This window comes from Misgurnus anguillicaudatus, chromosome 18 (genome assembly GCF_027580225.2).
Source record: "Misgurnus anguillicaudatus chromosome 18, ASM2758022v2, whole genome shotgun sequence".
Taxonomy (NCBI): domain Eukaryota; kingdom Metazoa; phylum Chordata; class Actinopteri; order Cypriniformes; family Cobitidae; genus Misgurnus; species Misgurnus anguillicaudatus.
Window position 1 is genome coordinate 8,633,704 of NC_073354.2, and position 26,516 is coordinate 8,660,219.

Here is a 26,516-nt window from a genome sequence, read left to right on the forward strand (position 1 = left end):
CCGGCCAAAACAATCAATTTCAGTTGGGGTTGAATAATTTTGAACACAACTGTAGGTAGTGATAAAAGGGATGTGCAAACATTTATTGGTGGTGGGCAATTTAACTCTTTCGCCGCCATTGACGAGATATCTCGTCAATTAAGAGAAAACGCTTCCCCGCCAATGACGAGATTTTCTGTCTTTCCGCAATACCGCTATTATCCACCAGGTGGCGCACTTCCGCAACTTATACAACCCGGAAGTAGCGCCTCACGTGAAAGAGAAAAAACTCCGTGTATCTTTTAAAGATCGCTCTGCATCTGCTCTTTATCAAAAGTCCTTCGCAAAAATTGAGTTATCTCAGCTTTTTGCTCAAAATTGGGTGTTTTTGAAGAAACCTACCCATGTTTGAGAGGTGATTACAAGAGGACTAATGAAGGTAGGATGAAACGTTTTTTTTTTTTTTTTTGAAAGCAGAGGGTCTGTTCTTTCATCTGAAATATTGTTTGTTTATATATTTAAAGAAGAACATTTTCTGGAAGGCATTCAACTTTTGTGAAAATCATGAAAAATGCTGGCGCTGGCTGGCAACTTTTTTAAAAAACGCTGGCGGGGAAAGAGTTAGATTTTGTGGTGGACTGAGAAATAAATAAATGTATGGGAATGTACAACAACGCTATCACTTGTGTGATGTCACAGCAGTAGACAGCGCAAATATAACAACACGCCTATAATCCCTCCCACTCTGAAGTGATACCAAACTCGATGGAAAAACTAACCAAGCCAAAGTGAGGTGATGAGCTGACCCGACCTGACCAAAACCAAACCGTGGGGTTTAATGCAATGTAAAAGCGCCATATGTAGACTGTAGATCAATTATATATAATGTATTAGTGGATTTAACATCAACATTTAAAGTCTACGGTTAAAGTGCATGTTTTTATTGTATCATTTTAAAACTTTATTGAGTTAATAAGAATAATGGTAACAATCTATTCTAGTTTACAATTCTCACTATTCACTGGTTAGTTATTAGCATTATTATTACTGAGATATTGGATGTTTATTAATAATTAAAAAGCACATATTAATAGCCTACCTGATTTTGCACAATCTTATTTTACATCCTTAACCCTCAATTCCTAACAATACTTAAACTTAACAACTACTTTACTATGTATAAATAAGCTCCAATTAGGAATATATTGAGGCAAAGTAGTTAATAGTTAGTTAATAGTTAGAATTGGACCTTAACTTGATAACCTGCGCGAGGACGTGGATGTACTGAAGAGCTATTTATTTACATAATTTAAATTACTGTTAGTTTAAATGTACTTACATTAAACAACTATACATCATTAAAAAGTGTTTTGATTTAAAATTTAGTTTTTGACCTTTATTTTAATCTGAGAATCCTAGTAACAGTAATTTCTTCATTTTTGTCAGGCGTTATGAAAATGAAAAACGGTACATACCTTTAATTTGAAATATAACCCTCAGCCGCACTCATTGATAAAAATACTCCTCCGTGATCGTCATGAAAGCACTCGATAAAACAACATCTATCGGGACTTTTAATTCAAAGTATGCATATTTGGAGAAATATTACTAAAATTTTATATTTTTAATTCAAATTTCTGCAGTGGGGGTAATATTTCACCCATAAATATTAAAAATATTGCGATATGAGCAAGTTTGAGTCAGCATGTAATTCAAACACAGTTTGTTTCATTCATACGTGAAGCCGGAGGGCGCTAAAGTCTGAAACTCTTTCATAAACTTTCATAGAAAGAATAAGACGTCATAGCTCAGCTCAGCAGCAGCTGTCAGTCAGACTTGAACTTGAACAGTGACCTGCAACGAGCGATCGCTGTTTTTAGAATAACATGCAAATAAAGATGTTTTGATGTTTTTAAACCATGGAGACAATAAACACGATTAAGATTATATATGGTTTGTCTGTATTTTTAACCCTATGTCTGTTATTTTCATAACAGTACTGTATATTATAATCCTATGCTAAGCTAACAGCATAAATAACATAAAATTGTTTATTTTCGGTCTTATTTTATGATCCAAAGCCACATCAGATCACGCATGATTGTTTAAGCACTCGACTTTTGATGTTATAATGTGAGTTTTATTATAAATGCTTTTATTTGTAGTGTTTTGATGGTATGCTAAGCTAACGTACTAGCTGTTCTATAAACATCTGCTGTCTGGAGATATGAGATATGTGTTTCTAGGAATAATTTTGACTGGTAAAGCTTCTTTAAGGTAAGTTTCTTTTTGTAAGAAAGGACTTTAATAAAAAGAAAGTGAATTGAGACAAAAGGAGGAAATAAAACACTAAATAGAAATTATGAGCAATTATTATATTGTTTATAATAATAAAATAAACATTTAGACAGCCATATCCCAGATTAAAAGTTGTTAATGACTCATCCGGATGCTTATTTAATGAGTCTGTTTAAAACACGGAGCAATAGGACAATAAACTGAAAGGATGTTGTGAGATATAAATAAACAAACATTAGCTTAGCATTTTTGCTGTTTTCTCTAAATAAATTTACATGACATGGGTCTAAAAAACATTTCATAAAATACAGAGTTTTAGAGGTATCATCTTCAGATTTAAAACAGAACATGGTCAGACCTGTGGCTTTATCTGCAGAGCATTTCTACATTGCTTCAAGGCCAGTTTCATTTAGATTTTCATAACAATATTTCATACATGTTTGGTGGAGTTTATAAAAAAGAATAATTTAAGCTCTCTATAACAACTTTTTTCATTATGAAAGTAACTAATGTTCACCTCTTAATAAACTTCCAAATGTCTGCTTTCAAATGAGACCAAACTTATGCTTTTAGTGCAAAGACTTTATAAACTGTATCTATTTTAGTTTGGCTATGACAGTTTTTGTGGGGGGGGTTCAGAAAATGGAATGAGGGCTAACAGGTTAAAAAGTGTAACGAGAATAATTGATGTACTTGTATATGATTTATTTGAGCCGTTTCAAGTATATCTTTGTATCGTTTTTTAAATAGGATTTAGAAAGTAATTAGTAAAAAGTCATTAAATGCTTTTTAGAGAGTCATTTGTACAGTAATCTAATTACATGATCGAAGATGTAATTAGTAACTAGTATGTTATTACTTTTTTTGAGTAACTTACCCAACACTTGACTGACCACTATAGGTTGGATAACTCCCTACTGATAAAACAGCTTTAGCTGCAAGCTTGGTAAAGGTGGTTGGCTGGTCTTAGCTGGTTTAAACTGGTCCACCCAGCCTGGCAAGGCTGGCAAGCTGATGGGTCAGCTGGTCTGGTTACAGTAAACTTTCCTTTTAAGAGAGAAATATCAGAAAATATGAACTATTACCTTATAAAGCATAAGAATTTTCAACAATTCTGACAGTGGTTGAACTGATATTCAATTCAGTACCAGACAACAGACGACTCCGAACCGGATCCGTGCCAAAGTCAGCAGCTCCGGTGCGGAGCTTATAAAAATAGATCTAGATGTAAAATGTAAATGTAAGAGAAAACAGCTCATGTCACAAGCTTGACAATACTTTCTGATGGTTAAGAAAAAATTGCTTCGTTGTAAAGAGTTTAAAGCTTTATTTTGTGAGGAAAGTTTATTCTCTTAATTTCAGAGTGTAGCTCTTCGAGGATAAACGTGTTTAATAGAGGAGTATTTATCTTGCTGTAATACTGAAGATGCGTTTAGCCCACCGGTGACTCTGTTTATGTGTTCTGATGTGTTTCTTCATCATCATCATCATCATCTCCTGAGGTGGGCTGAGATGCTGCAGTTACCAGGGAAACAGTAAATATTAATACATCCCTGCTTGTCACTCTCTCTCAGGCAAACTCACAACACCAGATAAGAGAGAGACACACACAGAGAGAGAGAGAGAGAGAGAGAGAGAGAGAGAGAGAGAGAGAGAGAGAGAGACGTCCGTGTTTGTTTTTAATAAGGCTTTTCTGCAGGTTCACAAACTCCCATAATCCTCAGTGTGTCCATGGAGACAGGCAGTGCAATATGGCTGAAGGACACGTTTTCCAACCAGCAGAAATCCACAAACAAATTAAATAAGGGTTGCAGTCCAAAAGTTAATTTAAGTTTGTTTGCTTTCGGAGAGAAGTTGAGAATCCTTTAGCTCATTTATGGGAAAGGAGAGATGTTTTCTAAGTCATTGAGTCGTGAGATTGTGTGTTGATGTTGGGAGAGTAGTTTAGTTGCCCTGTGGGGTCCCACACAAACACATGCAAACACACACTCATGCACACGCACACACACACACACTCACACACACACACACACACACGCACCCACGCACACGCACACACACACACACACAGTCAGGCATACATGGTTTATGGGGACTTTCCATAGACGCAATGCATTTTATACTGTCCAAACTGTTATATTCTATCCATCCCTAAATTGCACCCACATCAATCACATGTCTCTTCCATAGTCTGCAAAAGAGGCATGCGCACAAAGGGCTGCTGGTCATATACCTTCCATATAACTCTTCTATGGGGTTCAAAAATGGCGAGTATGGTGGGAGGCATTGCACGATAAATGTTTGGTAGTCAGCAAACCAGTTTTGGACTGGAGCTACACGATGAAAGCTCACGTTGTGCCATACTACAACATACCGGTTTCTTTGGTCTGCATCATTCATACACTCTGATGGTATGAGAATGTTGTGGAGTCTTTCTAGAAATGTGAGAATATGGGCTGTGTTGTATGTTCCAAGGTTGGCATGACGGTGGAGGACACCATCCATATTGGAGATGGCAGCACACATTGTGATGTTCCCACCACGTTAGCCAGGAACATCTATAATGGCTCTGTGGCCAATGACGTTCCTGTAGTCTTTCTAGTGCTTACATCCTGATTGAAGTGTTAACAATGAACCATTCAGGTGTTTGGGCAGGTGGCACATATATTGGGCATTTAGCTTGTGTAGTGTCATTTTGAATGGTAGTGTTTTGAAAAGGCAAACATGTGACTTTATGTCAGATTGTTGTGTCTTGTGCAGAGAACCGTGTTCAGTGCATTTCAGTGCCATTGTGAATTACAAAATGTGTGTAAAGCAGACAATGTGTTAAGACTTTTGGAGACTTGAGAAGAGGTGTTGCTCTCTGTGTGTCAGTTTAAATAGTTCTGCTGTTCATGTCATTTTAGTGTGTTAGCAATTGGAAAAAAACTGTATAATTTTTTACAGATGCTAGGACACATTTCTCAATACTAAGGTCACTTTTGCAAAACTCTTCACACAGTTCTCCTAACCAACTTTCAGCTTGGCAAAGCAGTTTATTTCACATTCAAAATGCACTACAAATACCAAACCACTTTATTCAGGTCTCAAATCAACTCATTTTTCCAGAACACTAGCAAAGGTTGACAGCCGACAAACACACTTTGTCACCCACAAAACAATGACCTAAAAAACACTAACAACATGTAGCATTATACAATGTTTTCTCTGTTTATAATTCACTGCAAAATATGTTACTGGAATTAATCAGACATGATGCAGAATTCGTCAATATTTTATGTAGTTTATTTTTTCCACTGCATAATTCCCAAATGCAAGAATTTGTATACACACCATCCACTGATCCAGATACAATAGTAATGCTAATCTACTCGGCTGTGGACAGCTGTGGCTGGTCCAATTGTCCAATTGTTTATATAGCATTTCATTTTAAGATTTAAAATATATTTTATTAAAATATTACTGTTGAAATGTAGCAAATTGCTGTCTTATTCAGTTTTATATCATGTTATTGTTTGGAACATAAGTTTAACAGTTTTGAAAACAGTATGTTAGCATGTGCAAATTGGCCTGTATGTACAAAGAGTTTTGGCAGTTGTTGTGTCTGAGTGAGAAAAGAATTTATGAAATTTGAGAGATGTAGTTATTGAATGCATTTTGTGCCAAAGCAATGATAATTGATCCTCAGTTTAGCCAACATAGACTTCTGTTGTGCTCACTGTTTGAAGAGTTTTGCAAAAGTGACCTAAGTATTGAGAAATGTGTCCTAGCGTCTGTAAAAAACTGTAACTTTATCCCCACCAGCATTTTTTGTTTAAGTTGCCAGCCAGTTTTTTTTTTTTTTTTTTTTTGATTTTCACAAAAGTTTAATCCCTTCCAGAAAATGTTTTTATATAAATAAATAAACATATCAAATTAAAAAACAGACCATCGGCTTTTAAACAAAAAAGTTTCATCCTATCTTCATTTGTTCTCTTTTTATCACCTCTCAAATATGCGTAGGTTTCTTAAAAAATAACAAAATTTGAACAAAAAGATAATTGCATTAGCCCGATTAGATTTAGAATGAAGATCAAAACAAACACAGAGTATTTAATGCTTTTGGATCCCTATATGCTATAGTGTTTTATAAGTTGTGTAAGAGCGCCAGCTAGTGGAAAATAGCGGAAATATGGATTGCCGTAAAAACGCGTCTTTGGCAGGAAAGTGTTTTCTCTTAACTCATTCCCCGCCATTGACGAGTTATCTCGTCATTTATGAGTTCATATTTAACTAATAAATATGCCTTTTTGGACGAATTTCAAAGTGAAAGTGTAATACCGCTTTTATCCACCAGATGGCGCCAAATCGAATTTATCAAAAACGGAAGTTAAAAAGACTTTATGTTTGATTTTAACTGCCTTTATGTTTGATAGTCATTCTGAGTCTGATCTCTAACATAAATTCCTTTACAAAAATGCAATTTTTTAAGCTTTTTGCTCAAAATGTTGTATTTTTGAAGAGAAATATCCATATTTCAGTGGTTAAATTAAGTAGAAAAAGTAAATATATAATGAAACGTTTTTTCCCCATTTTGTTTGTTTGTTTGTTTGTTTATTGTTTGTTTGAAAGCAGAAGGTGTGTTCTTTAATTTGATATAATTTGTATGTTTATATATTTATAGAAAATGATTTTTCTTGCAAGGAATTTTGTGAAAATTTTGTTAAAATCACAAAAATGCAGGTGGGCAACTTTTCTCAAAAAGGCTGGCGGTGAATGAGTTAATTAATTAGTCAATGGTGGGGACATAATGTGTATGTTGGCTGTGTGTGAACACAACAACCCTACGATGAAAAAAATCCACTCCCTCCTTTTTATTCACAAAACAACAAAGCAGTCTCATTAGACATGCTGTTTTGATTCTCTTGTTAATGTGACATCACATTGATAAAGCCCCACCCACAGTCATTGACTGACAGGTTCATATTACCCAAAAGCTTTTCTAACGCACTAATTTGGCTAAAGATACTAGTGTGTCAGACTGTGTTCACAGGAATCAGATCTATTTTAACCAAAAGCGCTCACTTTCTGTTGTTAAGGGAGTGAGGAGCTGTAGCTCATTTGCATTTAAAGGTACACACATAAAAACAGCACTTGTATGCTCCCACCCAAATTGGGTCATTTTGGACATGCTATAATAAATGATCTGTTTTGTATTTTGAGGTGAAACTCACAGACACATTTTAGGCACACCTGAGACTTATATTTGATCTTGTAAAAGATGTTGGACTTTTATTGAATGCTCCTCATTCACTCTGTTGTAATGTTATATAAGTGATGATGTTCTTTAATCGTTTAGTTACGTCTGATGCCCGAGCAGACGATTCTTCCTCTGGTGGACAGATCCAGTGTACAGGAAATCACAGCGGGTGTGAGTTTTCAACACCCTGACATCATCGCTAACGCTGATGTGGTCCGTCAGCATCTGAATGAGCCGTACTACTGGAAACTGCCCAAACAATTCAAAGGATCCATGATTAGACATCCTTCGCTCTTATCTCATACTGAAACCTCACATCCTTCCAGAAGTTTATTATTTTCACTCCATTACTATTAGTATTTTAATGTAACAGATATTGTTATAATATGCAGATTTGTTTTTATATGTTCAACACATACAAGACCATAAGAAGGTTAAAAATGTGTATTAAAAACGTTTTTATTCATTTTAGATGTTGCACATGCAGCACATTATTTATGTTATCAGATATAAGATATTACAGCAATGCTCAACAGTGACTCTCCTTTCAGATTACAGCCTACGGTGGAAAGTTGAAGTATGCCATCTATTATGAAGCCCGTGAAGAGACGGGTCAAACCGCTTATGAGCCACAGGTCATCATTAAGGGCGGACCCAACAGGGACAAAGTTATGGTCCGTCACATGCCAGCGCTTCAGATTGGCCAGCTGACCCGTCACGAGATTGATTTAACAGAGGTGAGCCAATCAGATGTGAGAGTCAGTGCCCCGCCCACTGGGTCCTGCAGTCTCTAACAGTGCACAAGTTTTGATACGGGGAAGATTTAACATCGTTACACCCATGTTTTACAGCATGAATGGAAACACAAGGATGGTGGGTCGATGTCTCGTCAGGACTTCATGGATGTTCTCTTTTACATTGATTATATCCTGATCAAGGCATCACACGGCAACGTCATGAGACACAGCAGGTAGTTCACCCCGACCCTTAAAACTTCTTGTAAGTTATGTAATTATAGTTGAATATAGTTTCAGATGGATTTTTAATTACAAATGTAATTTTGAGCTCTGTCTAGTGTAATGAAAACAGAGATTTACATCAGAAACTTAATCTGTCTTTATACTTCATGCTTGGAAAAGAACATCTGTCATATTTTCTCAAGAAAATTTATATGTGTTTTGTTTAAATATGAAGCACTATAAACTATTTATAAACTCAATGTGTTTGGCACCTTTTGATACTTTAGACACAGCTGACAGAACCCAAGATGTGCTGATTGTCATCAAAACTACTCAAAAAACTTAAATGGGGTGGAGAAAACATTATTTAGTATGTTTATCTTGTGGTTTAGAGCCATCTGTGGTTGTAAAATTAAACTTTTATAAACAGAGGTTTGCTCTACACCTGTTCACTACGGTCTTATATTCTTCTAAGAGCCAAGGCAACACAACCGGCCATCAATATGAGCAAACTTAGTGTTATTTACAAAAATGATAGCAGATTAATGTTAATGATGAAACATAATAAGCTATTTTTATGAGAGAAAATGCCATTGTGCTGTAAAACCATGTAAATGTGCAATCTGCATGTCATCAATCTAAAATTACAGTAAAACATTAAAATGATCTCCACGGACAATTATAATAAAACTAGTAATGAATTCCAGAACAACATAAACAATCATAAAACTGTGTTTAAGACATGCTGCTCTTCAGGATAATTCACTTCATAAACTCTTTGGTGGGTTTCTGTTGAATCACTGGCTGCGTTTACATGCACAAAATTTTGTCATTCTGACTAAATTTAATCTGAAATTGCAGGTTACGACAGTACAGTTTACAACACATTAGTATTTATTCTGTACGGTGGCCCTGAAGTGCAAACCACAACAACAAATGACTAAACAACAACAACAAATTAAAAAACACCACAACAAATTAAAAAAACACTACAGCAAATTAAAAACCACTACAGCAAATTAAAAAACACTACAGCAAATTAAAAAACACTACAGCAAATTAAAAACCACTACAGCAAATTAAAAAACACTACAACAAAATAAAAAACAAATACAAAATAAAAAACACAACAGCAAGTAAAAAAAACACTACAGCAAATTAAAAACACAACTACAAATTAAAAAACACTACAACAAATTAAAAACACAACTACAAATAAAAAAACACTACAACAAAATAAAAAACCATAACAAAAAAAAAACACAACAGCAAGTTAAAAAACACTACAACAAAATAAAAAAACAACTACAAAATAAAAAACACTACAACAAATTAAAAAACACAACTACAAATTAAAAAACACAAAAACAAATAAAAAACACAACTACAAATTAAAAAACACAACAACAAATTAAAAACACAATACAAATAAAAAACAAAACTACATTAACCTACTGGAAGAGGTAGGTACCAGTGGGCAACATGAGACATCGCTGATTGGACAACACTGCAGTTCGGCTTTTGAACCGGAAGTTATTCTTCCTGTAGCGCATGGTTTGGAGAGGAGGAAGGACAGCAAAATGTTTTGCCCAAAAATTACTTTTGGGAGCTTTTCCATTCGGTGCACAAAGTGGTACCTGATACTTTTTTCGTACCACCTCGGTTGGGGTTCCAAGCGACCTGAGCTGATACCAAACGTGACACGAAAACACTGTAGATCACTGATTGGTCTGAGAAAATGGTCACTACCGGCGTCATCGCTATAATGTAAAAGATTAGCTTTACCTCAGTGCTAGCTTGCGCTGTCTCGAGCAAACATGTTGTCATCTGTGCTCTGCTATAAGTTCCCAAACTCCCTTTTAGCGATGAAAAATATCCAAATGTTGAGAATCAGGGACACCATAACAGTTTTTTCCAGACTTGCAGTTTGTGGCGGAACCATTGATTGAGAAAATACTACGATTCACACGTTTACATCTACATGCATACTTTACTCCTGATGATCGGATCACAGATCGGACTACACCACCGCCCTCAATACGATCCAAATTTGCATCTGATCGACCTCAATCGTATTGATTAAAGTGATTACATGAAGGCTTTTCAATCCGATTGAGCCATCAATACGATTACAAACACATTATTTGGTTGCATGTAAACGTACCTACTTTTGCACTTCTGTCAGTGTTTGTTGCTGTTGATTAGTGTTCATTATTTTTACAGATTGAATCGATGTTTGTCGAGCCTTTGAGCAGGAAACTAAGGCTGTAAAAACGTGATGAATTGCATGATAAAATGTTTTGCAGTGAACTAAATCATTCAGTTCATTTATTCAAACTAAATTAATATTCATTAGGGTTTAGTTTAACAGTTTGTATGAATGTGATTTAGAAATAGAAATCTGGTATAAAGGCGCTGCACAGATTTTTTGCAGAAAATAAAAAAATCTCATTGATGTCATCAAAATGCAGTGGGAATAAAATATTTTGCATCATGTGTGCTTTCCATTGGTTGAATTATAGAATAAAAAATTAATGTCACATTGTATAATGTGGTAACTGCAACTGCATTCAAAACAAAATGGTGTTCATGAAAAATCCAACAGCCAACTTTCAACTTTGTTAGCATTAGCAAGTTAATTCAGCAGGTGCAGGTGGGATGACTCTACTAAACAGATTAACCATTCAGAGGATTCTGGTACAAACCACATGCTCGAGAATATACAGCGCAATGTAAAGCCAGCTTGTTAAAAAAACTTATTTTGAGTCCTTTTGTGTGTGTGTTAATGTAGAATATCTGAGATCGCTGTGGAGGTAGCAGAGGTGGGCACAGCATCACAGGACACTGAAATCGCTCATCAGATTGAGAAATGTGACTGTCCTCTGGGATACGCCGGCCTTTCCTGTGAGGTAATGACTAAATAAGTACAAACACCTCGCATCTTTGTTTTAAACAATATGACTTGGTTTCACAAACAAAACTTAAGTCTAGTCCCAGATTAAAATGCATGTTAAGCTGTCTTAACTAAAAACAACTGACATTGACATATTTAAAATATACCCATTCCATTTTTAGGCATTTCTTATAAATGTTGCTCAAATGTTTTTAATTTAATTAAGGCCTAATTCTGGTTTAATCAAAGCCCTGTCTGTGAAACCAGGCCTATGTGTTTTAGAAATAATTACTATATTACTTTACAACATGGCAGCTTCACATTCTATGTTATAAGATTAGGAAAAAATAAAGCGATTTGTCATAGGGAGGCAATAAAAGAAGAAATGCTTATACCAAGTTAGAAGTTTTTACTATTAAAAAACAATACCTGTTGAGAGAAAGAGAGAGAGAGAGAGAGAGAGAGAGAGAGCGAAAGAGAGAGAAATGCAGTCAGTATCTATTTGTCAAGTATTTTTGGAAGAGGCAAGTTTTAATTGTTTTTTAAATTTTGCAATTGATGAGGCTGACTGGACTCCTATAGGAAGATCATTTCATCAGCGGGGAGAAGTGAAGGAAAAGGAGCAGAAATGTGATTTAATGCCCTTTTTTGGAGGTATCACAAGGCGTCGCTCATTTGCTGAATGTAAGGTTCTGGATGGGGTGTAAGAATGTAGGAAGGTGTGAAAATGTGCAAGTGGAGTGCCAGTGAAAGTTCTGTTGAGATGTCTGCCAAGCAGGCTTGAATGCGTTCTGCTATGGTGGAATCATCAGGGTGAAATGAGAAGAAGATCTGGGTGTCATCAGCATAGCAGTGGTAGAAGAAGCCATGTGACTGTATGATAGGTCCTAACAATGTGTACATGGAAAAAAGGAGTGGACCAAGCACTGTTCCGTGAGGGACCCCAGAGATCATGACACACTTAACTACTGGTCATGCCTTACGAAACCCTTTATCTGTAACTCTATTCACAATATACTGTATCACAGCTTCTCATACTGTATGTTATTTCTTATGAAAAATCAAGGAAATTAAAAGTCCACATAGATTTAAAGTGATGTGTTTGAAAAATTGAGACGCTTTTGAAAATAATAAAGTACCTTTAAAACAACACTAGAAAAACAATAACTTCTGAATAAATGTCCAGAGTGCCAGGTAAACCATTTCTTACCTCACATCATTACAGTAAGAGTTTTCACTTTGCACACTCGCTCCCTCTGTCTGTCTCTTTCTCTCTCTCAGTGTCCACCCACAGGCGTTAGTCTGACATATATAACTACAGCTGAAGTGTGTGAGACATCTATTACAGATCACTGAGTCTTAGATGTTCACATTCAGGCTGGACGAGACTGCGTGGAGACAGATGGCTGTATACACACGTCACATACTGTGCCTAATAAAGTATTTTTAAACAGGCGTTTAGCAAGTTCACCCTGAACAGATGGTGTACTAAATTGACGCGATTAATTTTGAAGAGAGAGAGAGTGTTGCTATGGTTTCAACAGAGGACTATTTTCCCATATGAGTGTTTGTTAATAATAATTGTGTGTATATTGTGTGATGTAGGAATGTGCAGCCGGGTTCTACAGACTCTCAGTGCAGGCAGGTGGTGTGGCATCCAGGGCCGGATTCGGCAGCTGCGTTCGATGCCAATGCAACGGTCACAGTGACTGGTGCAATCCTGAAACGGCCGTCTGCCAGGTAAATCATTTTCAGCAGCTTTGTTCTGATTGGATCATTGATTTGTAAAATCTTCCTGATTGGTTAAGTGAGTTTATGTCAATTACTTCTTAACTTGTCACAATAATCACAATCTTTTAACTCATTTCTAATCAATTTATTAATTCATCAATCTAATCTCTATCAGACAAGTGCTCAAATTTGAATCTCTCCCTGGAGCTTTGGGACCACTTTGATTTTACTTGAAAATTTAAAGTTACAATTAAAGGCGCATTATGTACGATTTTTCTAATAAAATATCCAAAACCACTTGCACAATGCAATACATTTCCTGCAGTTGTGTACTTACATTTCCCAAATGTTCCCAATGATTTGTAAATTCTTTAAGATATGACTTTAAATTCTTGTTTTAAATAATGGCTCGTCCCTTATCTTCTTTGTAATTGTTGTCCTTTTTGTAACTTCATATCCGCGGTATCCTTAGTTTTCGATTGCCGAAACTATGGCAACACGAGTGGAGAAGCGAAGAAGTGGCGGTTATACAGCATCTAACACGCAGCTGTTGTGCCTTGCAAGTAATTCATTACGATGGCATAAAATAATGTGATCAAATGTTCAGGTAATAAAATATAATTCATTACCTCATCCGTGAACATGATTAGCGAACTCCATACGTCTCTGGATGGTGAAAACAACATCTAACATCATTCCACCCTCCTTCATAACGTCATTAGGCTTTGCCTTTGTTATTGTGTAATATCAACATCTAGTGGTGAAAATTTACATATTGTGCCTTTAACTCTTTTCCCGCCAGCGTTTTTTTTTATTAAAAAAAAGTTGCCAGCACCAGCATTTTTATGATTTTCACAAAAGATTTTCAGAAAATGTGCTTCTTTAAATATATAAACATACAATATATCATAAGGCTGAAATAATTGCTTTTTTGTGAAAGACTTTTGATACAGATCAGATTCAGTGCGATGATTAAAACATACACAGAGTTTGAACTGTTTGCCCTGAGGGAATACTTCCGGCTTTTATAAGTTTGGTAAGAGCGCCACCTGGTGGATAATAGAAAAAATACGGATTACCGGAAAAACTTGTCATTGGCAGGGAAGTGTTAACCAAACATTTTCGAACTTTAATTTATTGTAATTCTTACAAAGTTGAAGATTTCTGAACTGCGCGGAGTTGGATGCTTGAACATTTTTGAGTTTACTCGCTTCAATCATGCGTGAAAGCTGCTCGTGAAATTCTAGTCATCGAGACATTCAAGTGGAAATTTGCATCATGGGAGGGGCTTCTGTGACTCTGCTTGCTTCCTGTAATCACGTCACTACTAGAGCAAGCTCCTGATTGGTTAACGCAGTGTGTTTTTCCGCCAAAGTTCAGATTTTTCAACTCGCGCGTTTCCTGCGACAACGCTCAATTTGCGCCATTTGCGCAAACTAGACGCGCGAATGAGGCGAAGCCACCCTAATCGCCTCATTCGCGCAGCGAGACCTCCCGACGTGCGTCAACCCGTCTTTACATCGACCTAACATTGAAAGCACTCACACTTGACGCCTCTACCGCGGCTGGTGTGAACGCAGCATTAAAGTTGGTCCTGTTCTTTGAATGTGGCTTACTTGTTTTTTTAAGGGTGGTTGCATATTAGATTCGATTGCCTGGTCCGAGCCAGAGTTCGATTGCTCCCCCAGCCCTCTTTCCCCGTGGTCTCTGTTCACATTATTATATATTGTTCTGAACTGCGGTACACTTGCGTCATCAAGATGCAGCCGTTTACCAGTTTTACTGTTTACACAGCGGCTATTAAAGAGAAAGCCCCAAAATGGCCAAAGTTGTTCGTATCTTCGTTGTTCTTTATTTGGCTGTCCACCAATAATTGCTGAGGCAAGCAGAAAATGAACAGAAATTATTTTTTACAGCGCGTCACTCTCACGTCCCAATATCCGCAAGCGCTTTTCATAAATGTGCGTGCGTGCACAAACATGCCCGCATGCGTCATTAATAGCTGTTTATTTCCGCGATTTAGTTTAATTGTGTTCATATCAGCAGCGAACCGTACCCCAGACCACCCTTTTTTGGCGGCCGCGAGTGCGCACCCGAGTTTCGGAAAACAGTGTTCACATCATCCAAATAAACCGAACCCTGACGTAAAATGAACCCGGGTGCGCACCAAAAGTGCTAATGTGAAACTCCCCTAAGAAATGTATCTGGCTCACAAACTGTAGCAAATTTCATGAAATTAATTTGTGAAAGATTCCTGCATTTTGACAGACAAGAGAACTAACAAATTTTACCTGCCCACAAACCAACATGAACAGATGGGCTTCACGAAGGTCTTTGTTTATGTGTCTAGTTTTGAGAACTTATTTCAATATCAGTAATGAAATAAAATCTGATTTCTGAGCTTTGAAGCTTGTTAAAATACACAAGGAAAGAAGTCACACATCTATTCTACAAACCCACTTGTCATCTGCAGTATATTTTAGCATGTTGATCCACAGACAGACCACACGTGTAGAGATGGGTTCAAATTAACACACAAGAGATGTAAATAAAATCTTTATTTCAAACAAACAGGGAAAATAATGTGGTGTGAGAGACATTCAAGTAAACCATATTAGATGAACTGGACACAGTCCATCAGTCTAATGCAATATAGACATGCTCCAAACACAGATGATGTCGTCTCATTTCTCCAGTTTAATGCGAGTGTGTAACTCCACAGCAAACAGTCGAGTCTCTCCTTTCAATCACATGCATGCTAATAGCAGTATCATTTGCATTTTAGGGGTTTTCGCAAATTGAAAATGGTAAACGAGTGTGTGGAGGGAGTCGTTTGAGTAATTGAGGTACACATGAAGTTAATGAAAGTTTTAAAGCGACACGGACCAATAAACCACAACTTTAGCAGTCTGATTATACTGCATCTCTCTCACTTTCTCTTATTTGTTTTCATATTTTTTCCATCTTCTCTTTCTTGTTGTGAGGCCTGAGACTGGAGCTTTCTTTCTGTGTTTATGTGAAGTCTCTCATTTGTTATGGTTATAAAGCTATATTATTTTGGATAATGTTGGTTTCCTATTACATGCTAGGGGTCTTCACGGGTCCACTTAGATCCGAAAAGGATTCAGGTCTAAAAGTTTCACATGTGTCTTGGAATAACATTAGCGGCCACGGGTCATTTAAAATGAATGTCTTTTTGCAGAACGAACCGGATCTCGTGTGTATGCATCAAGTTCTGTTTCCAAGAGCACTTACGTCATATTGTGTCTGGTGGTAGGTTAATTTTCGTTGAGGCATATCTGTCATTTAATTATGAATGCACATTTTAGTTACCTTGGTGTTGTCGTCATTTATATAGTGCTTTTAAAGGACAACTTTGGTATTTTACACTTAAAGCCCTGTTTTCAGATTGTTTATGATGAAATAGAACGGTTTTGACTGAAATTTCGACATATGCGGCTGTCCCGAGAATTTTTGGGTGTTTGTGTTTCACCTCCCACCTTTACAATGGGTTTATAGGTGCACTGGAACAATCCTTCCTAAAATGCATTAAACTTTCGTTTACAAAGACGTGAAACTCACTGAGTGGTCAGGGGTGTTCACTGATATGCTCACACAAAAATCACTGTAAAATACGCATTCCAACAGGTTTTATTGTAGTTTTTGCCAACTTCATTGATTTGTATTAGATGTGCTGTGAGGTACGGTATTACTCCGCGCCGGGAACGTTGTTTGTATTCTTGCAATTGGCAAAGGTGGATTAGCGCCACCACCTGGGCTGGAGTGTCAATTATTCAAGCTCTCAATGGAAGAACATACGGGTGTGAGGCGTTTGGAAAAATAGGTCCACAAGTTAACAACGAATGGTTAAACACCTGTTGGAAAGCGTATTTTGCAGGGATTTTTGTGTGAGCATATCAGTGAACACCCCTGACCACTCTGTGAGTTTCACGTCTTTGTAAACGAAAGTTTAATGCATTTTAGGAAGGATTGTTCCAGCGCACCATTAAACCCATTGTAGAGGTGAAACAACAAACACCCGAAAATTCTCAGGGCAGCCGCATTTGTCGAAATTTCAGTCAAAACTGTTCTATTTCACCATAAACAATCTGAAAACAGGGCTTTAAGTGTAAAATACCCAACTTGTCCTTTAACATGCAAGGCGCCATCCAGCTTGTCGGGAGCAGCTGGGGTTAGGTGTCTTGCTCAAGGACACCTCGACACATGGTCAGGTGGAGCCAGGGATTGAACCACCAACCTTCCGGTTTGTAGACAACCTACATGAACCACTGAGCGACTACCGCCCCCCAAATGGAGCAGTGGGCCAAATTGGTTGTGAGGCCACTGGGTTTCTTTCTGACTGGTGCGTGCGGAGCTGCAGAATACACAACACATCGGTGCCATTTACATTCGGGTTCAAAAATATTGCCACTGGGTCAGGTCAGACTTGGGTCTAATTTAGGCGGGTTTGTCTCGGGGTCGGGTCTTTCTTTAAAAAAAAAATTATTTATGCATGTCGGGTTTGGGTAAAAAGTGATTTGGGTCATTTCGGGTCCCTTTGGGGGTACATTTCTTTGGACCCTCTATTACATGTTATAACATTATTATAACCCTAATGGTGTTTTTTGTTGTTGTTTCTTTTTAGAATTGCCAGCACAATACAGTCGGAGATAAGTGTGAGAGATGTGCTCCAGGGTTTTACGGTGTGGTTCGCGGGTCACCTGACGACTGCAAACCCTGTGCGTGCCCTCTCCTCAACCCTGAGAACAAGTATGTGGCCAACACAGACACACACACACACATACAGTTTAAGTGTGAATAGGCAACACATTACCGTGTCTTGTCTCAGTTTTAGTCCCAGCTGTCAGAATGAAGGTTTCCATGACTATCGCTGCACTGCGTGTCCTGAAGGTTACACTGGAAAACACTGTGAGAGGTAAAAACTGTTACTCTAAATGATGTAAAATCAGGATTAACATGCTTTTTATTCACTGTCATTTGCACGGTTTATTATGAAGCAGATTGAAAGCATAAACGGTGATTAATATTCAGTAAGGCCTTGTGATGGATTTAATCCCGCTCTCCTCTCTGCAGGTGCGCTCCTGGTTTCCACGGTAACCCGAGCGTGGTGGGAGGCAGGTGCGAGGAGTGTAAGTGCGATGCGTACGCTGCTTTTCCCGTACCGTGTGATGCTGTGTCCGGACAGTGCCGGTGTCGTCCTGGTGCCAGCGGACTGAAGTGTGACCGATGCATTGAGATGCATGTGTGTGGCCCTCAGGGCATCGTGTGTACGTATAACCTCACTAACATGCTCACTTCAATCCTGGATGTTTAATGTAAGATATTGTGACTTTAAGACATGTGTATATAGATAACTTTAGGTTTAGATCTTGCTTTTAGTTTCTACGTCTATCAGAAACAGCAGGAAGAGACGCAGCCAAAACAAACAACATTTTAATTGGACATGCTGAGATTTTCCACCACAAAATTACTGTTTACTATTTGGATAATTGTCGGCTGATCGTTTTCTTTGGACTCGATTGCTGTGATGTCTGAGGTAGACACCTGTTACTTACAACTGTGTGTGAAATGATGGATTTGTTGCTTGGACTGATTTGTTAATTGCACATGTGTTTTTGTGTGTAAATGTTTGTGTGTAATGTGTCTCTGTTTTGTGCTCATGTATAGCTCAGTAGTAGAGCACTGCATTAGGAGCGCAAAAGGTCATAGGTTTGAACCCAGATCACACACACAGATACCTTATAATGCACTGTAAGTCGCTATGGTTAAAAGTGTCTGCCACATGTAGATTTAGCTCTGTGTGACACAGTGTACAGGTCAAAGTTCAGCATCAATAATAGTAATAATAATTTAATGTGGACGTACAGTAGAGTAAACACTACAATCAAGTGCATTTTGTGTTTAAAGGAAAGTTCTAGGTTAAATACATTTTTATAAATATTTTGTATGATTAATTATAAATAATAGCCTAATTGGGCCTACACACACTTAAAATGCAAATTTAAAGATTTGCATGAGTAGATTACATTCAAAGTCAATGCAAAAACGGGAATAGGCCGGCGCACTTGCTGCAAAATCATGCACTATTCTCCTCAATTGCGTCTTTGCGCAAGTTGAAAATATTTAACTCAAGTGAAAAATGAGCATTACACAAAGTTAAATCCTGCGAGTAATCTAGAGTGAGGAACGTGATGCTTCACATTTGTGTGTATGTAGCATAATGGGGTGTACACACCAACCGCGAATTCAATGATTTGCAAGAGTAGATTACCTACAAAGTCGTGAATAGACGCAAAGTCACACGGGGTGACGTGACTTTGGCGGCTCGATTGCTGCAAACACATGCTATTCTCGTCTTTGCACTACTTAGTGCTGGGCAAAGATTAATCGTGATTAATCGGATACAAAATAAAAGTGATTATTGGTATAATATATGAGTGTGTGCTGTGTCTAATTATTATGTATAAATATATGTATATATGTATATAAATATATGCATGTTTATATATATTTATTTATATTTTTATATAATCTATATTAAATATAAAAAACAATGTAAAATATAATATAAAATATAAAAACAATTCTGAAATGAATATATGAATGTGTGTGTGGTTAAATATACATAATAATTAGACACAGTACACGCACATATATTATGCAAAAAATCACTTTTATTTTGTATGCGATTAATCGCGATTAATCTTTGCCCAGCACTAGAAAATATTTAACTCAAGCAAAAAATTAGCATGACACAAAGTTAAATCCCATGTGTAATTGAGAGTAAAAGGAGACCTACACCGGATGAGAAGCACAGCGCCATGCCGCGCCGCGCCGCCTCTAGGACAACTTGGAGTTATCCTACACCGGAAGTGCACATTAAATAGCGCGAGCTTAGTCAGATAGCGTCTACTTCAAAATGCAAAATATATGTTAGCAGCCAATGTTAATCGTTAATGATTTTGGACAAATATGATGTTATTTAATGTTAAGTCGGGTTAAAAAAATTGCCACTGGGTCGGGTCAGACTCGGATCTTATTTAAGTGGGTTTGTCTTTAATTAATTATTTATGCACGTTGGGTTCGGGTAAAAAGGTCGTTAATGCTTTTGGACAAATATGATGTTTTTTAACGTTAAACTATGTGAGTGGCGCTCTGTGGCGCGACAGGGATTTGAGCAACTTCCTGTGTCGTAGATGGGCGCCGTGGACAGGCGCCACCTGTCGGCGCCGGTGTGCGTATACTGGTAGAAAACAATGTGTTTGATTTTTTTAGAACGGCGCGATGCTGAGCTGTGCGTCCGGTGTGCGACCCCCTTAAGGAATGCGATGCTTCGCGTTTGGTGTGTTTGAAGCATAATGGGGTTCCCACATCAAATTGAGTGGTGAGATTGCTGTGAAAACATACATTATTTGCCTCAAACACGTCGAAAATATTCAACTCAAGCAAAAACTTTGCATAACACAAAGTTAAATCCCGCGATCTAGAACGAGGAACGCGATGCTTCGTGTTTGGTGTGTACGCACTATTAGTGTAAATGCATCAGTTAACACAGAAAATCGTTTTAGCTGAGTGTGTAAAAACAAATTAAAATCTGCACTTTCAATGAAAAATGTAGTGAAAGGCCTTAAACTAAAATACATTATATTTCAAACATTACAGTGAGTAACAGTGCAGATTTGACCTAATATAAACTATCTGTCAGTAAGGGTCAGATGTTTATTTGATTTCTGTATGGTTACAGATATTTTAGTTAAATCTATTTTAATACTTACATCTTATCCTACATTACTCTCAAAAATGTCTGATGGGTGTCACAGCAGTGAATCTGGAGTTTTATGCCTTTAGGGTTTGTACCAAAGCGTGTGCCATTCGTGTAGCTAAGAGAGTATGGGATTTCTGACACAGCCCTCATATACAATCAATGGCTCGCTTTGTTATTGTAGTTTTAAATTTTGGGGTTCCACTCTACAGTAGAGACTTAGGGCGGTATTTTAAAGATTTAAGTGCGTGGTCTAAAGCGCACGGCACAAGTGCACTTGAGATGTGTCTGAATCCACTTTTGCTAGTTTAATGACAGGAAAATGGTTTGTGCGCTTTGCTCACAGTCTAAAAGGGTTGTTCCTATTCTTGTAATGAGTAATGGGTATGTTTTGGGCGTGACATGCAATAAACCAATGCCAGTCTCATCTCCCATCCCCTTTAAAAGCCAGTTGTGCCAAGGTGGATTTCCTAAAAAAAAAAAAGTGTAAGCAGACGAAGAAGACCACCAGTTTAAAAAAGTTGTTTTATTTATAATTTTTAAAAAATAAATATTTTTAGATATTTCAGAAATTATTATTTTTTAGATTTTAAAGCTTTGGTTCTCTTTAGCAGTGTTTTAATTGCTGATAAAGTATGATGCATGATCACTGTAATCTCAAAAGGTTTTTTATAAGAATAATTTACAAATATTAAAAAAAATAAAGGTTTGCATAATTAAAAATACTTACAATTATTTGTAACAAACAGAAGATAAGGAATTTACAAACGTGTGGAGAGACAAAACCTTTTTTTTTTGAAAAATATAAAAAATGGTTCTCATCTCAACATATCCAAAGGTACAAAGTCATCATATACAATAAATCCATGGGGTAGCGTTAGATAAAATCTAAATAAATGCAATATTAGCACTTTTTAAAAGCAAAAAAATCTGCTTAGCAGACTACAGGTGAAGCAACTCTTCTGCCAGCTGATCTCAGCTTCATACCTTTTAAAGTCCTGTAATCGGTCCTCATTTATGTCCAAGAGACTCAATAATAATCTTTTACATTTTTATTTTTTAATTTTATTTAAAAAAAATTATTTAAAAATGTTTGTTTGCTGCTGCGCATCCATGTGTGTAATAAGCGAACACGTGTGTCATCGCACATACGCAATCTTTAAATGGCAAATACAATATTGCGCCATTGACCAACTAAAACCTTGTCAAAAGTCTAAAGTCGCGCAATATTGTATTTGCTATTTAAAGGGTACGTTAGTAATATGTGCCTAACGGGACGACAACTATTTTAGTTGTCTCAAATTAGCGACGCCCAAACAAAGCGCCTGAACACATCTCGTTTTCAAGCCAGCACGCACATGGGTGCACAAATAGCACAAATGCATTTGCTATTTAAACAACGTCACGCTGAATGTGAAAATGATAACTGCGTCGGGCTGAAACTAGTAAAAGACACTTTGCGTCGCGCATTGCGCCGGGTGTATGATAGGGCCGTTAGGATGTGTTCATACTTGTAGTTTGGTTCTTTTGGTCCAGACCGAAAAAGAACACCTGGTTCACTTAGCGTTCACACTAGGTTTTTATCAGCGAACCTGAAGATAGCGAACCTTAATGGTTCCCACCCAATTGGTCGGCTTTGATGATGAATTTTGATGATGAATTGCATTAGAAGTCTGATCATCCACAACAACAATGCTGTATGCTGGAGTAAAACTTGCTTATTTTACGCATCTTTATACAAAGGTATTATTAACAAATCAGAGCTCAAGTAGATATTATACTATCCCCAAACATTTTATAAGCATGTTGTGTGTTTTTCCAGTATATGCTCGATGGACCAAATGTCAATGAGGCTCTTTATCTCTCAATTGCTCCATGTTTGTTCTCTGCTCTTTTTATTTATGCATACATCGCTCATCCCGCTGTAAAATCAGGGACGCGTTTTGTGATATCACATTCCGTTTTTGGTTTGTTGCACTGTCTCTTGTCCATTTGCTTTTACATGTCAGTCGAACCGCACAGAGTTGGTTTCAAAGCGCACTGAGACCCACTTTTTCAGTGGTCTCGGATCGCTTGTTTGGTGCACACCAAAGTTGGGGTGGCAGCATTATGAAAGTACCGCACCATTCGAGCAATCGCACCAGAGTTCGTTTGAATCCAACCAAACATGACAAGAATGAAAATGCTCTTAAAAACATCTTTTTATAGGAAATCGGAATAGCTCAGTTTTTTAAAGAGGTTAAATTGAGAGCCGATTTTCTGTCCACAGTGAAGCCACATGCTCTACTTGTTGCTGTGATTTTTTCCTCTCTTCTATCGCTGGTGGCGTGTCAAACACTCATAATGGGCTGCCAGGAGCGACTTCACACTCGGTGTTAAATTTCACGCTCGAGAAATTCTTGTCCCCTGTGTTTCCACCTCGCTCACGTTTCATGCAGAGAGACTGGTGCTCAGGGAAATGTGTGTTTCCTCAGATGATGCAGGGATACTGGATGAGAGAAAGTGATGTTGTGATGAGGGGTGGAAGACAAAGGAGGTGAAGAACATTCATTAACAGCAGTCTTGCCTGAGGATCTGTCCATCCTTGACCATTAAAACATTTGTCCTTTTAAACGATATGTGCCCTAACACACACACAATGCTCACAACCTGATCATAAAAGGATATGATGGTAATATATACATCATCATCATCCGTCTACTATTAAAATATACTCATAACCTCACGCAAGGTCAAATGATCAGGAGTAACAACAGCATTCACATACAGTATGGTACAGTAGCACATCTTCTCTTGAATTTATGCTGAATAAGGTCTTGTTTTTATGTCTTTAAAAAGTATTAAAGAATTTTGTGCCGACTTCACAAAAATCCTTTGAGATAAATTTATGTAGAGAACCCACTTAGAGGGCCCTGTTTTAACAATTTAAGCGCCGGGTCTATGATAGGGCCCAGTCGATGCGCGTGCTTTTTTATGAATATGCTCCTCAGTGTCCTTCAGATTTTCTTCTGCTTAGTATTTAAGTAAAACCTCCATCATTTTGTAATTTCAATTGTAACTAAATATTAAATATCTGTTATAATAATACAGTGCCAAACAATTTCACCTCAGATTTTGGAAGATGTTTTATTTTACACCCCTTTAAGTTCATTGATGAATGCCTGCTGTAAGCGTTGTCGTTCTGTAGTTAAGTATTGAAGTTTGGCCCTTAAGCATTCATCTGTGTGTCTGAGGAACCTTGTGGCATCTCATCATGAATGCATGCTGTGTTTTAGCTGTGTGTGACTTGTAAACACCACACGGGTGATTTCTGTGGTGAATGTGTAATACAGCATGCACTCAGATATTCACAGGCATGTGTGTTTATGTGTTTTACAGCGTGCGATGACGACTGTGCTGGGCTCTTGATTCGTGACATGGAACGTTTGCTGCGTTTGATTGGCAGTGTCAATCTGACTTTGCCCCTCCCCCTGCCATATAAAGTCCTTTATCGGTTTGAGAACATGACAGAGGAGCTGAAGGTGAGTATGAGGAGCTGACATCTGCTGATTTTGCTATGACATGGTCTATTAATCAGTATTGAAAAGGTTCTTCATCACATCTGATTATTTTCTTTTATTAAATTAATAAACAGACAATAGACCTTAATGACAAGTTTCTATTTATAACTTCTTTGCAATTCCATGTGGTCCAGCACTATACCTCCAATTATGATCACTTCACAGCTCTGATTCATTTGAAGAACATAATAGAGATTCAGTTACGCAAACAGACTAATCTGCAGACAGCTTGATTTCTATTTATGTTGTTTTCAACTCCTTACAGAAAATGGTTTTGCACTGTGGTGGTTATTTTCATTTGTAGCTCTTTGGAATTCTTCGTCAGTGATTTAAAATTTAGTGATGTCGAATTATTCACATTTCCATGGTACCATGTCTACACCCATCAAGCATACATACATACATGATGAACGTGTCACTTTCATTTTCTGTTTTGTGCAGCACATGCTTTCACCACAAAGGGCACCAGAGAGACTGCTGCAGCTGGCCGACAGCAATCTAAACAGCCTGGTTACCGAAATGGATGAGCTGCTCAGCCGTGTGAGTGACACATACACTGAACACTTAAATACTGAACCGAACATTAAGATACTGACACTGAGCACTCACATACTGAACACTGAGCATTCACATTCTTAACACTTAGATACTGAACACGGACCACTCACATACTGAACGCTGAGCACTTATATAGTGAACACTGGGCGCTCAGATACTGAACACTGAGCACTTATATACTGAACACTGAGCGCTCAGATACTGAACACTAAGCACTCAGATACTGAACACTGAGCACATATATACTGAACACTTTAATACTTAAAGGAATAGTCTACCCTTCTGCCATATTAAACTATGACATTACCTCAACTTACGAATTAATACATATCTATCTTTTTTCAATGCGTGCACTGTACAGCGCGTCGTAAATGTGTTAGCATTTAGCCTAGACCCATTAATTCCTATGGTACCAAACAGGGAAGCCACCAAACACTTTCGTGTTTTCCCTATTTAAAGACTGTTACATGAGGAGTTATACCAGTAAGTATGGTACCACAAAATGAATACTTTTTTTTGTACCATAGGAATGAATGGGGCTAGGCTAAATGCTAACACATTCACAACGCGCTGTACAGTGCATGCATTGAAAAAATATGGGTATGTATTAATTCATCTAGGTTGAGGTAATAACATAGTTTAATATGGCAAAAGGGTAGACTATTCCTTTAACACTGAGCACTCACATACTGAACTGAGCATTCATATACTGAACAAGGAGCAGTGAGCACTTACATACTGAACACTGAGCATTCATATACTGAGCACTGAGCACCCACATACTGAACACTGAACATTTCTATTCTGAACACTAAGCACTCACATACTAAGAACAGAGCAGATATCACTCAGATACTTAACACTTAGATACTGAACACTGAGCACTCACACACTGAACGCTGAGCAGTGAGCACTTACATACTGAACACTTAGATCCTGAACACTAAGCACTCACATACTAAGAACTGAGCAGATATCACTCAGATACTTAAGACTTAGATACTGAACACTAAGCACCCACATACTAAGAACTGAGCAGATATCACTCAGATACTTAACACTTAGATACTGAACACTGAGCACTCACACACTGAACGCTGAGCACTGAACACTCACATACTGAACACTGAGCACTCAGATACTGAACACCGAGCACTCAGATACTGAACACTTGAGTACTCACATACTGAACTGAGCATTCATATACTGAACAAGTAGCAGTGAGCACTTACATACTGAACACTGAGCATTCATATACTGAGCACTGAGCACCCACATACTGAACACTGAACATTTCTATTCTGAACACTAAGCACTCACATACTAAGAACTGAGCAGATATCACTCAGATACTTAACACTTAGATACTGAACACTGAGCACTCACATACTGAACGCTGAGCAGTGAGCACTTACATACTGAACACTTAGATCCTGAACACTAAGCACTCACATCTTGAACACTGAGGACTCACATACTGAACACTGAACACTCACATACTGAACACTGAGCACTC

At 37.5% G+C, this 26,516-nt stretch overlaps 1 protein-coding gene across 1 annotated transcript in view; it reads left to right on the forward strand.

Moving 5' to 3' along the window:
- The window catches only part of lama2 (laminin, alpha 2), a 238,298-nt gene that overhangs the window by 161,280 nt on the left and 50,502 nt on the right, over positions 1–26,516 (forward strand). The window contains 10 exon segments of the mRNA XM_073855781.1: positions 7,616–7,791; positions 8,067–8,253; positions 8,368–8,486; positions 11,267–11,384; positions 12,974–13,108; positions 17,745–17,869; positions 17,949–18,035; positions 18,194–18,387; positions 24,261–24,403; positions 24,884–24,982. Of these exon segments, the coding sequence (XP_073711882.1) occupies positions 7,616–7,791; positions 8,067–8,253; positions 8,368–8,486; positions 11,267–11,384; positions 12,974–13,108; positions 17,745–17,869; positions 17,949–18,035; positions 18,194–18,387; positions 24,261–24,403; positions 24,884–24,982 (1,383 nt within the window).